The sequence below is a fragment of the Rattus norvegicus genome, chromosome 5, assembly GCF_036323735.1.
Source record: "Rattus norvegicus strain BN/NHsdMcwi chromosome 5, GRCr8, whole genome shotgun sequence".
NCBI classification, from domain to species: domain Eukaryota; kingdom Metazoa; phylum Chordata; class Mammalia; order Rodentia; family Muridae; genus Rattus; species Rattus norvegicus.
In genome coordinates, this window is record NC_086023.1 from 107,357,501 (window position 1) to 107,374,111 (window position 16,611).

General features: G+C 43.0%; 1 protein-coding gene across 2 annotated transcripts in view; it reads right to left on the reverse strand.

Moving 5' to 3' along the window:
* Mllt3 (MLLT3, super elongation complex subunit) overlaps positions 1–16,611 on the reverse strand; it is a 256,345-nt gene that overhangs the window by 52,493 nt on the left and 187,241 nt on the right. For both annotated transcript variants that reach the window (NM_053718.4, XM_039109122.2), the window contains exon 5: positions 15,174–15,881. In NM_053718.4, coding sequence (NP_446170.2) covers positions 15,174–15,881 — 708 coding nt within the window. The remainder of the gene's footprint in view (positions 1–15,173; positions 15,882–16,611) is intronic.

Sequence of the window (16,611 nt, forward strand, 5' to 3'; positions counted from 1 at the left end):
GGAGTTCTCACACTTGCCAAGTCCACGGGCTGTAACACAAAGGCAGCCACCACACAGTCCCACCCACACGCCTTCTTTCCTTTGGCCTTCAAGTTATGCTAGGATCTTACTGTATGAACTTGCATGTACAAGGATGGCTTACACTCTGTCCTGTGTACTTGTGTGAGAGCCAAGACATCTCTTATTCATACAGTGAGTGAGTTATCTTGACCTTTATGGGCCACCTACTCTAGAGGGGACAGACCAAATATCACTGCTCCCAACTGCTCATAATATGTGTTCATTATAAATCTATGAGTTAGTAAGGAGGGAGTGTGTGTGTGTGTGTGTGTGTGTGTGTGTGTGTACGCACGCACGCATCTTTGCACTGCTAGACTTTTGCTGAGGAGCAATTATGGCCAGACACAGTGCAAAGATCTAAGAAATTGAATACTTGAGGAGTCTATCTTCAACATGTTGAATTGATTAGGAAAAAATATACTCAGACAAGCCTCAGTTAAGCAGGTCATAAAAAGGCCCAAACTTATTGCCCTGGGGAATTCAGGATTTTTGATATTTTAGAATGACTACAACATGGGGAGGGGCAAAGAGAAATGAGGAAGCCAAGGGTCAGATTAAAATGGAGAAGAGCAAGGCTTACAGTCAGTGCAATGTGAGGGACTGGAGGTTTGCTCAGTGGTAGAACACCTGCTTCAATGTGCAAAGACATTCGACTCCCAGAAATTCAGTAACCTAGTGAATGAATAAAATTTAAAGTGCTTGAAACTGCTCAAGTGCGCCAATGAACCAAACTCTGTCTTTTAAACACCAATAAAGGAGAAATATTAAATAGGATGCCTCCTTTTGCTCCATAAACTGTACTTCTGCCTATATTCTGTACCTCTGCACAAGACAAGAGTGCCTCAGGATGGGTGAACTGTGGCTAATACATAAAGAACAACAAGAAATAGTTACAATTTACAACTTAAAAGGAAGACGGCTTATCCACGTACGCGACTATGTGGGGATGTGCATGAGACTGCAGGTGTCTGCAGGGGCCAGAAGAGTGTGAGAACACCCCTGGAAGATGGGTGGTTGTGAGCTGCCAGAGTCAAACTCCCCATCCTCTGCAACAGCAGCCTGTGCTCTTTACCAATGGACCATCTTTCCAACCCCCAAACTCTTAATGAATTAAGTCTCTAGGCACAGAACAGCTAAGGCTGTTAACACAGAGACCTTTCCTTGTAGTATCCAAGCAACAGGATCTTGGAGCCCCATGAAACAGTTCTATGTCCCCTTCAAATAAAAAGCAGAAGTGTAATCCAAATCTGACTTTGCCTCTGCCTCTGACAGCTTGTCTGGAGAAAGCACACCATGAAATCACTCACAGCTGAACTGACAATTTAGGCTAGAAGACCTAGGATTCCCCTTTGCAGTTTATGTTTAAAAGGGGGAATGAAGGGGACGCCTATAGATTAATTTAACAGATAATGTTACATGTATAACAGTGGGGCTTTACTTGGATTCCAATTTAAAACAAAGAAAGATAGGAAAAACAGTGATATTTTGATTTTATTAAAAATTTCCTCAGTAGCTAGATACCCCATGGCAGTGAGCATCATGAACCAGTTTTGAGGTGATCCTGTTGCTTTTGTTCTGTTCTTTGAAAGCTCTTAACTCCTCAGAGATTCACATTCAAGTATCTATGAGTAGAACATGGTATCTTGAATCTCATTAGCAATCAGAATTTGACTGTAGTACAAAAGAAAGTGGATCAACCTTCAGCTGACAGTGTGTGAAAGGGTCATTATACTCTTCTATGTTTCATATATATATATATATATATATATATATATATATATATATATATATATATATATATATGACTTCCAAATAGGAGGTGATAAAAAGAAAAGTGGAACATCTCGATATAATTTGCCTCCTATCCTAAAGAAGCCCTTGTTGTGAAACACTGAAATGCTTTATGAAAAATGATAGGTTTTAAACCTAGTATTTTGTCAGCAGAGTGACTTATGCCTGAAATCCCAGGAGAGGGAGGCTAAGGCCAGCCTGGGATACATAGCAACTCTGAGGCCAGCCTGAGCTATCTAATGAAACTTTGTCTCAAAAAAAATTAATAACAAACCATAAACAAAGACATAATGGTGTTCTGAAAAGGACCCAGAATGCTCACGTTTTAATGGGTGATTGTCTATTTCCTGCCAGAACCGATCTGTGTTTCAGAAAGTTTGGGGTGGGGGTGGACACAGCTTGAGTGTCAGTACAAGATGGCTTGGCAGGTAAAGACACTTGCTGTCAAGCCTAGCAAGGTGAGTTCAGACCTGTACAGTGAAAGTAGGAAACTCAGTTCACAAGCTTTTCTTTGTCTCCCACACCGGCCACGGCACACGCATGCCCTGCCCCAAACACCCATAAAATAAGTAAATGTCAAAAATGGGATTGGATTAATGTTTTAAAAACATACAGTTGGGATGGGACAAGTTGGGAGAAGCTAGAGGAGGTGAACGGGTACCTGCAGGACAGATATGATCAGATTTCAGTTTAGACCTATCTGAAAATGCTCAAGGAACACATATCAAAAGTAATGATGCAGGAGAGGAGAGGTAATAAGTCAGTCTCATCTCGGAGAGCTGAGCCAGGGCTGGGGAACAGTGGCTTCTTTCCTGAAGCAGAGAGAAGGAGGTGACAGGTCCACAGACATTTGGGGACCATATCCAAACACCACCCAAACAACTGAAAGGAGGCTTGAGGGAACAGAGACAGTCTTCAGTGTACCAGTGATGACTGCCCAAAGTCATCTCCTTCAGGCCCCGGAGGGTAAACCCTGCATACGTCCTATTTCTGTGCTGTCCCAGGGACTAGTGAGTAAGCAGACTGTCTATGAACCCCGCTCCGAGCACAGATGGACCTGGGGACGTGGATGGAGTGAACTCATGCAAAGCACAGCTTCCCCTCAAAGACCTAAGAAAATGAACCAGGGAGTTCCAGGGATTTCCTTTCACTGGGTGAGAAGTCCAGCATGACTGGCAGGATGAGCACCACAAGCTCCATAGGTCAGGGGGAGAAGCTCAGTTCCTCCTGTGCTCCTGCTCCTGTATGCTTAGCATACACTTCCACAGCATAGCACCTGGAGCACAAGCCGTCACGTCCAAGTTCTAGCTTCAAGTATGAAGGCTCCGTTTAAACGAGAGGACTGTGATGCTTCCCATGTGTTCTCATGTTAAATAGCATGAAGACTTTTGACTTGCCACATATTTAAATGTATCATTATTTATTTTGCCATAAGATTTTTCTCCCTCAAAATGTATCAAGCCATGGCTATTCCAGTTGGTAACTTCCAAGACCTGAAGAATCTCCCAGAGAAGTTATTGAGGATAAGAAACAACAGGTTCCTGCACTCAAGACAGATGAACAGATTCCCGTGACAGCAGCTGAACAGCTCGGGTTTAAGGCAGTGTGTGGGAGCCTAGTCTTTGACAGTGGCAGGACATCAGAAACCACGTTCAAATGTTCAATGGTAGGCACACCGGTGACAGACTCAACGGGTAAAGAGCTAAGAGCATGCTGACGAAAGACTGGATCCTAGGTCTACTGTTCTGTGGTCTCAAGTAAATTACTGAACTTGGCTTCTCCCATTCCTCTCCAAAACCCAAGTGTGAGAAGAGATTCTCAGATTCTCTTCTTGCCTGAAAATCCTATGTCTAAATCATAAGCTGTGCAGACACAAAATGTGACCATAAACCTCATACCAAAGAATACATTTTTTTAGTCTTTACATTTTCTTTAAAAAAAAAAATCAAGAAACTACAGAGCTCGGAGCCAGGCCACAGATCTGACGAGAGCAGACACAGGTGGCTATAACATACCACATCTCTGTCATACCTCTGTACTTGGAGGTAAGCTATGAAATCCTTTGATTTCATTACACAGAACAAGAACTGTGGGTGTCTTCCCTCTACAGGAGGGGCTGGCAGTGAATGGCAGGTCTCTTGAGAGTTGCTGGACAGTGAAGGCAGCCACGGCATGCTAGTCTGGCTGGATTGTCGACTTAAGAGTATCAGAAAACTAGCATTAAAAAACCTATCAGGGAGCTGGCAAGGTGACTCAGCACGTTAAAGTGCTCACATGTAGGTCTGGCCACTTGGGCTCAATCACCAGCTCCTATGAGATACCAGAAGGGATCTGACTCTCTAGAGTTATCCTGTGGTCGCCACAGTGTGTCGGGGAACGCAGAAACCTGTACGCACACACGCACAATATATTTTTTAAAGTTCAGGTTGGCAAGATGGCTCAGCAAGTTAAAGTACTTGCTACCCAGTCTGACTGACAGCTTAAAATTAATCCCCAAGACTCACTTGGTGTAGGGATAGAACAGACTCGCACAGGTCCCCCATGAAGACCACAGCAATGGCGTAAAGGAGTGTGTGTATACATACACACACTAAGTGCAACTAAAAAAAATACTATAGTCTCTGGGATGAGGATGGAGTTCACTTCTAATTAGAACAGTGAGGAAGAAATAACAGAGCAAAGGAAGAGAGCTGGAAATGCCGTGAGCTCTCCGTGAACTGAAAGTGTGTCAGGTCACTCTGAGAGGGGCTTGCCAGGCTACATAAAATTAGACCTGTTTCAGAAAGACTCTTTTTTGATTTCCAATAAAATCTGGGGCTAGGCACATGGAAAACAGTTCTTTTATAAATACATGCAGGGCTGTGACGATGGCTATCAGTGAAGTTCTTGCTATGCAAGTAAGAGGACCTGAGTTCATTTTCCGGCATCCCGCAATGAAGGCCAGGCATGGCAGCATATCTCCATCAACCCAGAACTGGGGACGCAAGCAGGAGGATCCCTCCAGACTCAGTGAAAGACTCTGTGTCAAAGAGTGGGCTGAGGAAGACAATATCGACTTCTGGCTTCCCACATGCCCTGCCCAACAAACACAAGTGCACATACACACACATAAATGCATACAGAAATTCTGGAACGTGTCATCATGGATTACACAAGTGTCTACAGTGTCTCTTTGCTTTTGGCCTACCTCTGCAAGGTCTTCACAGAATACAATCCATAAAATTTCCAATAGTATGGTTTTGCATATGACACAATAGTTTTGTTTAAACTAATAATACCTGAATGACAGCTTGCATCTACAAGCTACATCACACAAAGTATATCATTAAAATCTACATTGTATAAGTTTCCAAAATTAAACTAAATCGTCTGTCTTTTTATCTCGAGAATTATTCTTGGGTCATCTGCATATTCTGGACCACTATCCCTGATGTGTAGACAACAGGAAGGGCTATGCTTCAGAACGAGGGTGCCCTGCCTCCCTTCTTTAGCCTTTTTGTGTTTAAGTTTTAGGTAATGCAGTCCAACGGAAGGGAGCCTCACACAGACAGCATGAAAAACCCGGTAAGAGAGGAAACTGATGAACACGCTCCTAGGAGAGACTCCTCCGTTCTGCTGCTTAGATGCATAGTGAGCATCGGTGTCTTAGAGACCATCTCAGTTCTCCCTGCATTCCCTCTCAGATCCAGGGATCATCCTCTTTCCTACCTCTTCACCAGAGCCCAGCAGCCACACCAGCTGACCAGGAAGTGAGAATGAGGAGAGTTAAACCACATTTATTCCTCTCAAAAACGTTTAGTAAGGACTGTGAGATAGATGGCTCATTGGTTAAAGGCGCTTGCCTCACAAGTCCGACAACCTGAGTTCAATCTACAGAGGCCGTGATAGAAGAGGAGAACCGACCCCAGAGCTTGCCCTTTGAACTAAGCATACGCACTAGCAATAAACTGAAATATAAAGCATTTAGTAAATGCCACGGTGTCTTCATTTCTGTGATGGCGTACCCTCAACACTAGCTATCAACTTCTCTCACACTGCTTCCTCTTTTCAAGAATGCCCTAAGGATCCTACCCATACCTTTGTCTCATTGACTCATACCTACTTGAAAGAGCGACTTAAATTCTAATTGTGTATCATTTGTACAGTCTAATATGGCACCACATAAAGAAGTAAAGAACCATTTGGGTTTTAACCATGATCAAACATCCATAAACAAAATATTACAATAAAACATGCTTAAAAGAAAGTGTTTTCTGTAAGATAAAGTGATGGGGGTGAAGGGGAAGGGCAGTGGGATGAGGGAGGAGAGGGGAGAGAAATGGAATTACAGGAGAAGGGGGACCAGTGGGAGGAGAAGCAAGGGTTGGCGATAGACGAGGATATATGAGCAAAGCACAATGTAAAAAAATACGTGCATGAAAAAGTCATAAGGCCCATTGCTTTGTAATCAATATATTTTAAATGAGAAAAATCATTTCATTTAAAACATTAAAACAAAACAGAGCAAAAACACTGATGGGCAGGGGAGAGAGTAGATGCTTGCTGTGTAAGCTTTTAGACCCAAGTTTGAAGCCCAGCATTCAGGTAAAGGACAGGGTGGCAGAAGATGTCTGCAACCACAGTGCTGGGCAGGTGGGGACACAGAGAGCCCTGGAGCTCACAGCCTGTCAGTGTCGTGAACTCAGTGAGCTCCAGGTTCAGTAAGAGACCCTGCCTCAAACAACAAGTTGGGGACCAAACAGAGGAAGAGACCCTTGCCCACATACATATACATATACACATGTCCATACACACATATACACACACACCTATACTCACACCATGCGTACACACATGCACACACACACCTATACACACAACACCATGCATATACACATGTACACACATGCCCATACACACATGATGGATACACACATGTGTACACACACACACACACAGAGTAATTCAAGTCCTAGGATGGTTCGTTCTCTAAAACAAAAAGAAGACGTCTAGAGCTCAGTTGGTAAAGTGTTTGCTATCAAAATGCATTCCTGCCTTTAATCTCAGTACAGCATATACTGGCATGTCAGCACCAAAACCTTCCAAGGACAGTATAGGCAAGAGGATGAAAGGCTCAAAGTTATCCTTGTCACTACAGAGCTTAATACCAGTCTAGGACGATTATGATGATGATGATAATAATGAGGAGGAAGGGGAAGGGGAAGAGGAAGAAGAAGACGAGGAGAACAACAATGGATGAATCACATACTATAGCAAGTACCTACAACTTAGATATAAGAACCAGCACTACATAATTCTAAGTACTGATACCCCGAGCCAGGCCCTGTTCACTCATCTTTTTGATTAAGTCAGGTAAGTAATAACATATACATCGTAAGTGCCCCAGACACAAACTCCCTTCTTGTGGTGGAGAGGGATGAGGAACTTTCCTTTCTATGTCACACAGACCTCCACTTTCTGCTTCAGGCCTCCCAACACTAACATCCCTATCATGTGTGTTTCCAGAATTCACAGGAGAAAACATTGTCTATACGCACACAAGTGAGCGCTTCTCCGTATTCTCCCAGCAGAAGAAGCCCTGACTTTCTGGAGCAGTTTATTGTGCTGTCACCTTCAGTGACCGAGGAATCCCCACGGGGAAGATGTTTCTTTGTGGACCATGACTCGGCCTTCAAAGTTTACAGCCATCAACTGCTGCCTACTGAGAACGATTCCGCAAACTTGTTTAGGTATTTACTCGGACACCAGAGGTAACCAGTGCCTTCCCATCACCGAATATGAAGAATGTAGAGCCTTCATTCATTTCTAATGACTTATAACGAAATTAACTTACAGAACAGGACCTGAGGAGTCCAACAGAAGGAGCCCCTCACCTGGAGGGCGCCATTTGTTATTTGGTGGCACCTTCTGGGAAGGCTTGACACTGCAGCTTATCTCTGTGGAACATAAATTCTCAGGCAAATCCAAGTGAGAACCACTTGTGAGCAAGGGAATGACTCCTAAGACGGTTTATAGTGACGCACAGTCCACAGCCTCAGGAGGGCTCTAAGTGTAAGGTTAGAACTTGCTGCCTTTGCCTCTGCCACCTGGTTAAAGGGTTTAAGGGTCTGGGTGCATCAGACCTGTGCAGTTTCTACAACTTTTGAACATGCCAATCTTGGTGGTTTCTTAATCTCTGAGCTTCTGTCTTCTTGTCGGTAAAATTACCTCGATAATTCACAGAACTGTGTCTGTGTTGAGATTTGGCAGGGAAATTAGCCTGGGATCACTTAGGGGAAGTTCAACTGTACCTGTGTGGCACTGCTCTGTAGAGACTGTGCTGTGTAAGAAGATGAGAGAGAGTGCAATAACACACACAATAAAATGTGACGCGATAGCTCCCTGCACAGGCAATTCGATCCTTTAAAGAGGATCTAGAATCTAATGGTAAAGATACCAGGCAATGCATGGGAGTGAAAATGCTCTGCTTTGGCCATTGTTGGTGATAGCCAATGGCACGACAGGGCCCTGCTGTCTGTTTACAACCTCGTAACGTACACTTTAAGGAATTATTACTTCATTTTAAAGCTAAGATATCACACTGAGTTTAACATATACTGAAATAGAGGAAGGAGGCCGGTAGCTTCTTTTAAACAAAAACAAACAAACAAAACAAAACCCCATCCTTTTAGTGGTTGGAGAGACAGCTCAGTGTAGAGAGTACCTGCTGCTTCTGCAGAGGACCTGGGTTAGATCCCAGCAACCACATGGCAATTTATTAATGTCTGTAAGTCCAACTCAAGGGCATCCAGCTCCTCCTTCTGGCCTCTGCGGACAGAAGGTACACACATGGTGCATATACATGCATGGAAACATTCATATACATGAAATAAAAGTAAATTTCAAAAATCATTCTCTTAATTATTTCCTATCCTTATCTGCCCCCCTCTTTTTTGCAATCAGGAACCGCAGATGAATGAAGGACAATGTGGTTGTCTGGGACATCATCAGTCTGATCCCTTCCAGCCTGGAAACAAACAAACGTGTCTTCTGAAGACGGGAGAGGAGCCCACACATAGCACAAAGCTCACTCTCATCCAGTTGTTTTAATGAATGTTCTGTACTGTGCTAATTCTACCCAGGGTAAGAAAGAACCGTAATCCCTTCAGGTAATTCCACCTTCACTTATAAAACACAGAAAATAGGAGCCCAGAATGAGAGGCACCCCCTGGAGCGAGGCAGCCCCTAATGAATGGCCTCTCCTGCTGGAGTTCCCCAAACACAGTCTTTACAGCTCCTGCCTGTGCAGGAGTGACAAGCCATTAAACAGCCACTTTGAAAACACAATACAGACCTTCTCTGCTGCAGTGCCCTTCCACCACATAAAAACCTAAGGCCAGGCCTTCAGCAGCAGGACATTTACTGCCAGCCCCAGACAGTTTAAGGAGGGCAATGAACAGGGTGGGGCTGGAGGAAATGAGAACCAACAAAAGGCAGGATGCTGACTTTCTTTCTGCCTCCCTTTTCCCCCCTTTTCTTTCTTCTTTTTCAAAGAAACTCCTGCTACTGTGGGGTTTGAAGTACTGACCCCACTGTCTACTCAGGGAGGTGGGGGAGGGCAAGCAATGATGAGATTTTATTTTTCTCCCTCAAGACTTTTATCCAAGGAAACATTATGGTCAGCCAATCCATGGTGAGATATGACTTAAGTCTTCATCTTATTCTATAATTGGAGAGGGTAGCATTCCTACCAGATGTAATGTGTCCACCGTCAAGAAAAGATGCTGGAACTTTGAACATGACCTGTACATTATGATCAAATCCCTACAATGCAAAGTAAAAGGCGTGAAAACAAAGGTGAGTTTATCACTGTAACTGTATCCAATCATAAAAGGGCATCTCAAATTTTTATTTACTATTTTTTTTCTACCTTTCTGCTGTGAATACAAAACTTTGCCATAACTCCCATTAGTCAATCAGTTCCACGGGGTTCCTTTAAAAGTTATATGAAAAACAAGTTACTAAGAAATTACAGAAGGTGTGAATGATTTTTATTATCCATTAGACTTTAATATATTAACGTAAATGCAGCTTAATAAAAACTACAGTTATAAATACTTTGTGGCTAATGACATACTCCTACTCTTACCCTCCTAGGCTGCTTGTTATGGTCGGTCACCAGCAAGAACAGACACTGGTTAGTCTGGCTTGCTCTTGAGGCCCAAGTATCAGTACGCATCCGAAGTGAATGCTAAACTCAGAACTGCTTTCCTCTAAGTAGTGGTTTCTCAAGCTCCCCAATGCTGCAGCCTTTAATACAGTTAATCATGTTGTGGTGACCCCCCCATCATAAAATTACTTTCACTGCTACCTCGTAACTACAATTTTGGAGCTGTTATTAACCATAACGTAAATAATTTTGGAGACAGAAGCTTGCCAAAAAGGCTGCAACCCACAGGTTGCAAACTGCAGTCTAATGGGAGTGACAGAGGTTCCTCAATGTAAAGTATTCTCAACAAAATCATCCCTTAACAAGCTTTTCGTGTTTGTTCACTCTCTGTGAATCAGCCCTCTTACTGGTGAACGTTCATGTGATACTAGATCTCTTTGAAAATGAAAAATATCTAAAGAGTCACAAACATTTAAAAAGAACTCCTTTGGTTATGTTAATGGAATTCAATGGTAAATCATTTCTGGAGATGTTCTCCTTTAATAATGGAGGGAGGGAAGGAGGAAGGGGGAGGGGGGAATATGAATATTCAAGCTGGAAGGAGAAAGGGTGAAAGGAGAGAAGGATCCAAGGTCCTACCCACTGAGCAATTGGTGGGATAATCTCTCTGGTCATGTTTAAGACAAAGCAAAAACATCTTGTGAAATTGTGTCTTAACTTGGGCATAAAAATCAGTCTGTGACTTCTGTGTTTCTCCCATGACCATGGAACATGTGTAAATCAGTAACAAGGCCATCTCGCCAAGACAAAAGGCAGAACAAAATGACATGTGCCAATTACTTTCCCCCACCCTGCAAACCATATATACAGGCCAGTAGAAAAAGCACGGAAGTTCTGAAGTCTCTTGAAGGCCATATCATTTCTTTCAAGGCCAAAGGTGGCAAAAGTCCTCAGAAGCCAGTTCTGTAACCCCCACCTACACACACACACACACACACACACACACACACACACACACACTCACTCTCTCTCTCTCTCTCTCTCTCTCTCTCTCCCTCCCTCCCTCCCTCCCCCCCCCCTCTCTCTCTCACTGTAACTAACATTTTTCCCCTGAGTAGTGTGTTAATGGCTTTGCCTGGGCTGACTTCATTTTACCACACTCCCTCAGCACGGATCAGACACAGAACCTCTGAGTATCAGTTTGTCCGGAGTCCTGATGGCAGTAGGACACAGTGCAGGCTATCATACTTCTCACCATCTGTCATCACCCTCTAACAAATAAGACATACAGCAGGGCACTGGACATCGACCTGGTTTGCCCTTTCTCATATATAAAATAGATGCAAATCTGATCCAAAAAACATATATGAATCAACAAGCTAGGATCCCTAATTCTTCTTGATATAACTGATTCTTAATTGTTGGCCGGGGATGATAACCCCTGCCTGTAATCCCAGCATTTAGGGAGCCACGGGTGGTAGGAGGATTACTGTGAATTTGAGGCCAGCCTTGGCTAAACAGTGAGTTCCTGGGCTACAGAATGAGAAACTGCCTCAAACAAACAAACCCAAATCTTAATCACAGAAGAGAGTTTTTAGTACACTGCTTCTTTAAGTTTAAAAGTCTATGCTGAAGCTGAGCCTAGTGCCACACACCGCTGATCAGATCTCTGAGTTTGAGGGCAGCCGGGTCTACAGAACTAGTCCAGGACAGCTAGACATACACAGATAAACCCGATTTCAAACAACAACAACAACAACAACAAGTCTACCCCGAGACAAGATATCCTTAGTCTTATCAGTAGTCTAATTACTCTTCCCGGCCTTCTTTTGCTTGTTGTGTGTATGTTGTATAAATGTATGTTTGTGGATGTATGTAGTGACCAGAGGTCAACATTGGGAGTCTTTTTCAATCCTTCTCCACCTATTTTTATAAACTCTTGAAATTAAAACATAATTATATCATATGCTTTCTTTCCCTTCCCTCCTCACTCCCCCAGGGCTCTCTTGAGGTCATGACTTTCTTTTCTTTAATTGTTGTTGTTACATGCACACATGCACATAAGTATGTAAATTACTCAGTTCGTGTATGTTTTTCAGGGCTGGCCACTTGGTATTTATTGGACAACCAATTAAGCCCTTCCCCAAGGAAGGCAATCTGCCCCCCCTTAGCATTCTTTACTTGCCTATAGTTCTCTGTCTATGGGTGAGGCTCCATAAGAGTCCTCTCTTCAATATTTCCATGTCTATTGGAGGTACACTATGTCAGGCCTTGTTTATCTTGTCAGGATAGTGTCTCTTACTGAACCTGGAGCTCATCTCATTAACTATACTAGCTGGCCAGTAAACTCCCCTCACCCTAGACAAGTTATAGATGCGTCCTGCCACACCTAGATATTTACATGGGTAGTATGGACAAACCTCAGGTCCTCATGCTAGCATAGTAAGCACTTTAAAGACTGACCCACTCCTCAGACTATCTTCACAATCATAAACTTCTAACATGTACATTTTTTTCTCATTTCCAGAGTCCATGACCTGTACCCATTCTGTCTAAAATTACTTACGTCCTCATACCCAAGAATAAACCATTAATCCATTTTAAAAGGATTCTGAAAAAACCTGGCCATCAAATCTTCCTTACTCAGAGGTGGACATGCTCATACCCAAGACAATGGAAACTATGGTCCTGGAGCTGGCTCTGCCTGCTACGAGATCCACTTCCTATCTTTAACACAGGTGAGAAAAACACAGACGATCTGCACAGCTATCTTTACTGCTGGGGAAGTGGAATTCCAGTCCCCTCAGAGCACCCTTTGCTAAGGGCAAAGTCTCTTGAATTTGTAACTTAAAAGAATTAAACCAACAGAAACAAAATAAAAATATTTAGTTCCCTAAAGAGTTTTAAGGAAAAATACAACTCTGCCTTCTGCCTCCCAGTGCTGGGACTAAAGGCATGAGCCACCACTGCCCAACTGTTGAGTTTTATACCTAAACAATACTCAAAAAAATCTTCTGATGCTTTTTCTGCCATGCTACATGCAGCACATGACAGGAAATCCTTCTGTGACCACTGAGTTTATGGCCCCAATAATTGTAAAAATGTACTATCTTCACTGTAAGCAACTAACAATTCTAAATCTTGGTTTTCAAGATACTTTCAAGGTATCCATTTGGATGGAGATATAAGACTTTTATTAAACGAAAAGCCGTATTTTGAAAACCATGCATAAAGAGGAACGAACAAGAGACAAACACAGGGAGAATTAATAGAAATGCCCAAGGAGGAAGCTCATATGTGACACATTTGTGTCAAAGACTGTTAGTGCCTTCTTTCCCAATATCATTAGGTTTCTTCATAAATCAGCAAATGTTCTCAAAAGCGGCCTCTGAAAGTTCTGATCATCGAAGGAACACATTCTTCCTGAAATAAAAATCCCATAAGGCATCCCATACTCATATTAATTACAATGCACTCTAGATTTTCAAGGGCTGGTGATGACATGATAAGTGATCTCATAGCTTACCGGTGACTCATACCCCAATGCTGACAGCCCTTTTTCTCTAAAGAAGAATAATATTTCACAACATAGAAAAAGTTACCAAACTCTAATGTGGATTAATCACATACTGAGAGCATTTCAGGGTGATCCGAAACAAATGTCAAACACACACAAAAAGGTATGCTCTACATTAACAACAAGTTTCAAACTAAGAGGAGCAGCTCAGAGCAAAGAGGAACAGGAAACACTTGGGTGGGCAGAGGAACTCATTCTACTCATCCTCACTGCAGAAGCTTAAGTATTCAGTCTTTCCCTGGCACTGGAGCAAATCATCCAACTGGCAGCATTTTATGTGGCACCCTGCTCCTAATCTGGTCTTTGATGAGAAGTTTGGATTAGCTTGACAGAATGAGGAGGTGGTCCCTGGACCAGTGTGGTCCAAGGTTCTGGCACCTTGTCCTGACTCTGGCTGTCTTCCTATGCAGAACGGTGCAAGCCTAGGACAGGTGGGAAAAGGACCTCCAACTTCTGCCAGCATTTAAATAAGAGACGCCCACAGGAATCATCATGAAATGGAAAGAAAAGCATTCTAAAATGGTCAGTGGTTTTTAGCAACCACCATTCTTACCATGGTCCAGAACACTGACATTGGTCAAAGCAGGAGAATAAAGGACTGAATGGTTATGGACATGGAACTGAGAAGATCAATTTAGAAGAACCAGAGAGGGGAAAGGATAGAGCCTCAAGGCAAGTGACATCTAGTGTTTAGCATACAATCAAATACCTTCCAACAGTTTATCGCTAGATACAAGACTTCTTATCAGGTATGAGGTTAAAACAGATAACTGCAAAATCCCTGCCATTCAACCCAGCAAACCTGCAATTATTAGCTTAAGTCACAATGTCCACCAACTAGTGGGTGTTAGGTGGTAAGATGTTCTTCTAGATAACCAAAAGATAATGTGGCCCACCAACCAACATGGACCAGATCATGCATCCCTCTTTTCTAGCTGATCCCGTGAAGAAAAGAAAAGAGGGAAAAAAGTTTGATTTTCAAGTTGAAAATCTTTTACGGGTGCCTACGGATATCAAAGTTTCAATATGTGTATGTATATAGTTACAACAATGCCAGCCCTGGGGCTGAGATTAGCAGGAGAATGCTTGCTTGGCATGCAAAGCCTTGGGTTCTGTCCCTACTACCAGACAGGAAAGCAACAAACTTAACCGATTTCCCACCGCTTTTTTTCAAACGCCTTAAAACCTGCTTTACTGTAAGGACCACGAGGTGCACAGTGTTCCCTAGGTCTCTCTTTGACCTTGCTCTCCCACCGTATTCAAGCTTGAGTGCATCGCTCTCCTTTCCCTAAGTCAGCAATCAGCACAGAGCACTGTAACACAGCTTTCAAGGGCACTGAATCCTTACCTTGCTATTGAAATAACCTTTACTGCATTGTGAAATACATCTTCCCCTTAACAAACTCAGCTACAGCCCAAGAACCTCTGCTGATTCCTTAATGACTTCACTCCCTTTTTCCCGTTAGTTAAAGGACGTTCGCTTCTCGGCTTCATCCTCTTTTTTTGTAGGGAACGGAATTCATGTTCTTACCATGAAGCTATCTGATAGAAAACCCAATCACCGTAAAGGGAAGGAGGAAGCACCAGCCTACTCACGTCAGATTTTGAGGACATGTTCTCCTCCACGTCTGAGTCGTTGGGATCCACGATATCATCAAATGGTGGCAGTGTCGACTTCTTCTTCTCTGAAGTCTCGCTCTCGATTTTGACCTTTCCCATCTTGACATGAGATTTATCTTTTATCTGTTTTTTGTCAGCAGAACAAGTGAGTATCAGTGGGGGCGCGCTAGAAAAACTTTTAAATAAAGCCTCGGAGCTACTCTTTTTCCTTTTTTTGGCTGAGAGTTCTTCAGAATCTGAAACAGGGGGCCTTTTACTAGGCGCCTTCTTGTCCTGCTGTGCACTGGTGACGGTGAGTAAGTTACTGTCTGCTTTTGGCTCTTTTGACATGGGTTTAGGCTCCTTGAAGGCCATCTTAGGAACGATTTTTTCTTCTTTCAGTGGTTTGTTTTCTTTGGGTTTCTTGGAGGAGTCTTTGGAAGATTTGTTGTGATCCCTGGAAGGTTCTTTGAAGGCACTTTTATGTTCTCTGGAGTCCTTAGAAGGTTTTTCCTTGTGCTCCTTCATTAATTTGTGAGGCTTTGAAAAACTGGTACTACTGCTGCTGCTGCTGCTGCTGCTGCTACTGCTGCTGCTACTGCTGCTGCTGCTGCTACTGCTGCTGCTGCTGCTACTGCTGCTGCTGCTGCTGCTGCTACTGCTGCTGCTGCTGCTGCTGCTGGTATGAATGCTCCTGTTAGGGTCCTGGAAACAGAAGAAGAAAATCAAACTCTCAAGACAAAATAGGTACGAAGACTCAGCCTTCCTAATGCTGTGACCCTTAAACAGGTCCTCATGCTGTGGTGACCCACGACCATAAAATTATTTCATTGCTACGTTGTAACTGTAATTTTGTCACTGTTAGTGCAAACTTCTGTGATGTAACCCCACCCCTAAGGGCCTCCACCAACAAGTGGAGAACTGATGCTCTAAAGTCAACTTCTGTGAGCTCCACCCACATAAAATGGTCCTTTTTGTTGTTATTGTTCTCAACCCATTCCTAAAATATCCCAAATATTTTAATGCCAGTTCAACAGGTGGGAATAATGTATATGAAAACCAGGGGGAAAGGCTACTATGATCAGAGAATTTAATGAGACAAGCTGTCTTCTCAATCATTGGAAGGATTTAATCATTCAAAACATTTAATATTCAGCTAATGCTAACAATAAACTTGTCCTAGAAGATACAAAAAATTTATAGCACATGGCCCCACTATCAATAGCTATGACATATCTATGATTGATGGGTATTAAAAGCACCACCTATGAAGTGTGTATCAAACTTCACAAAACGAGGGGGCTATTTAGTTCTGCCGAGAGCATGGAGAAAAGAACACATCAAAATTCTAAGGAAACTCCACATGTGAACTAGGGCCTAGAGCAGAAGGAGACTATTAGAAACAGAAGAATGGATGCCACTGATTGACCATAAT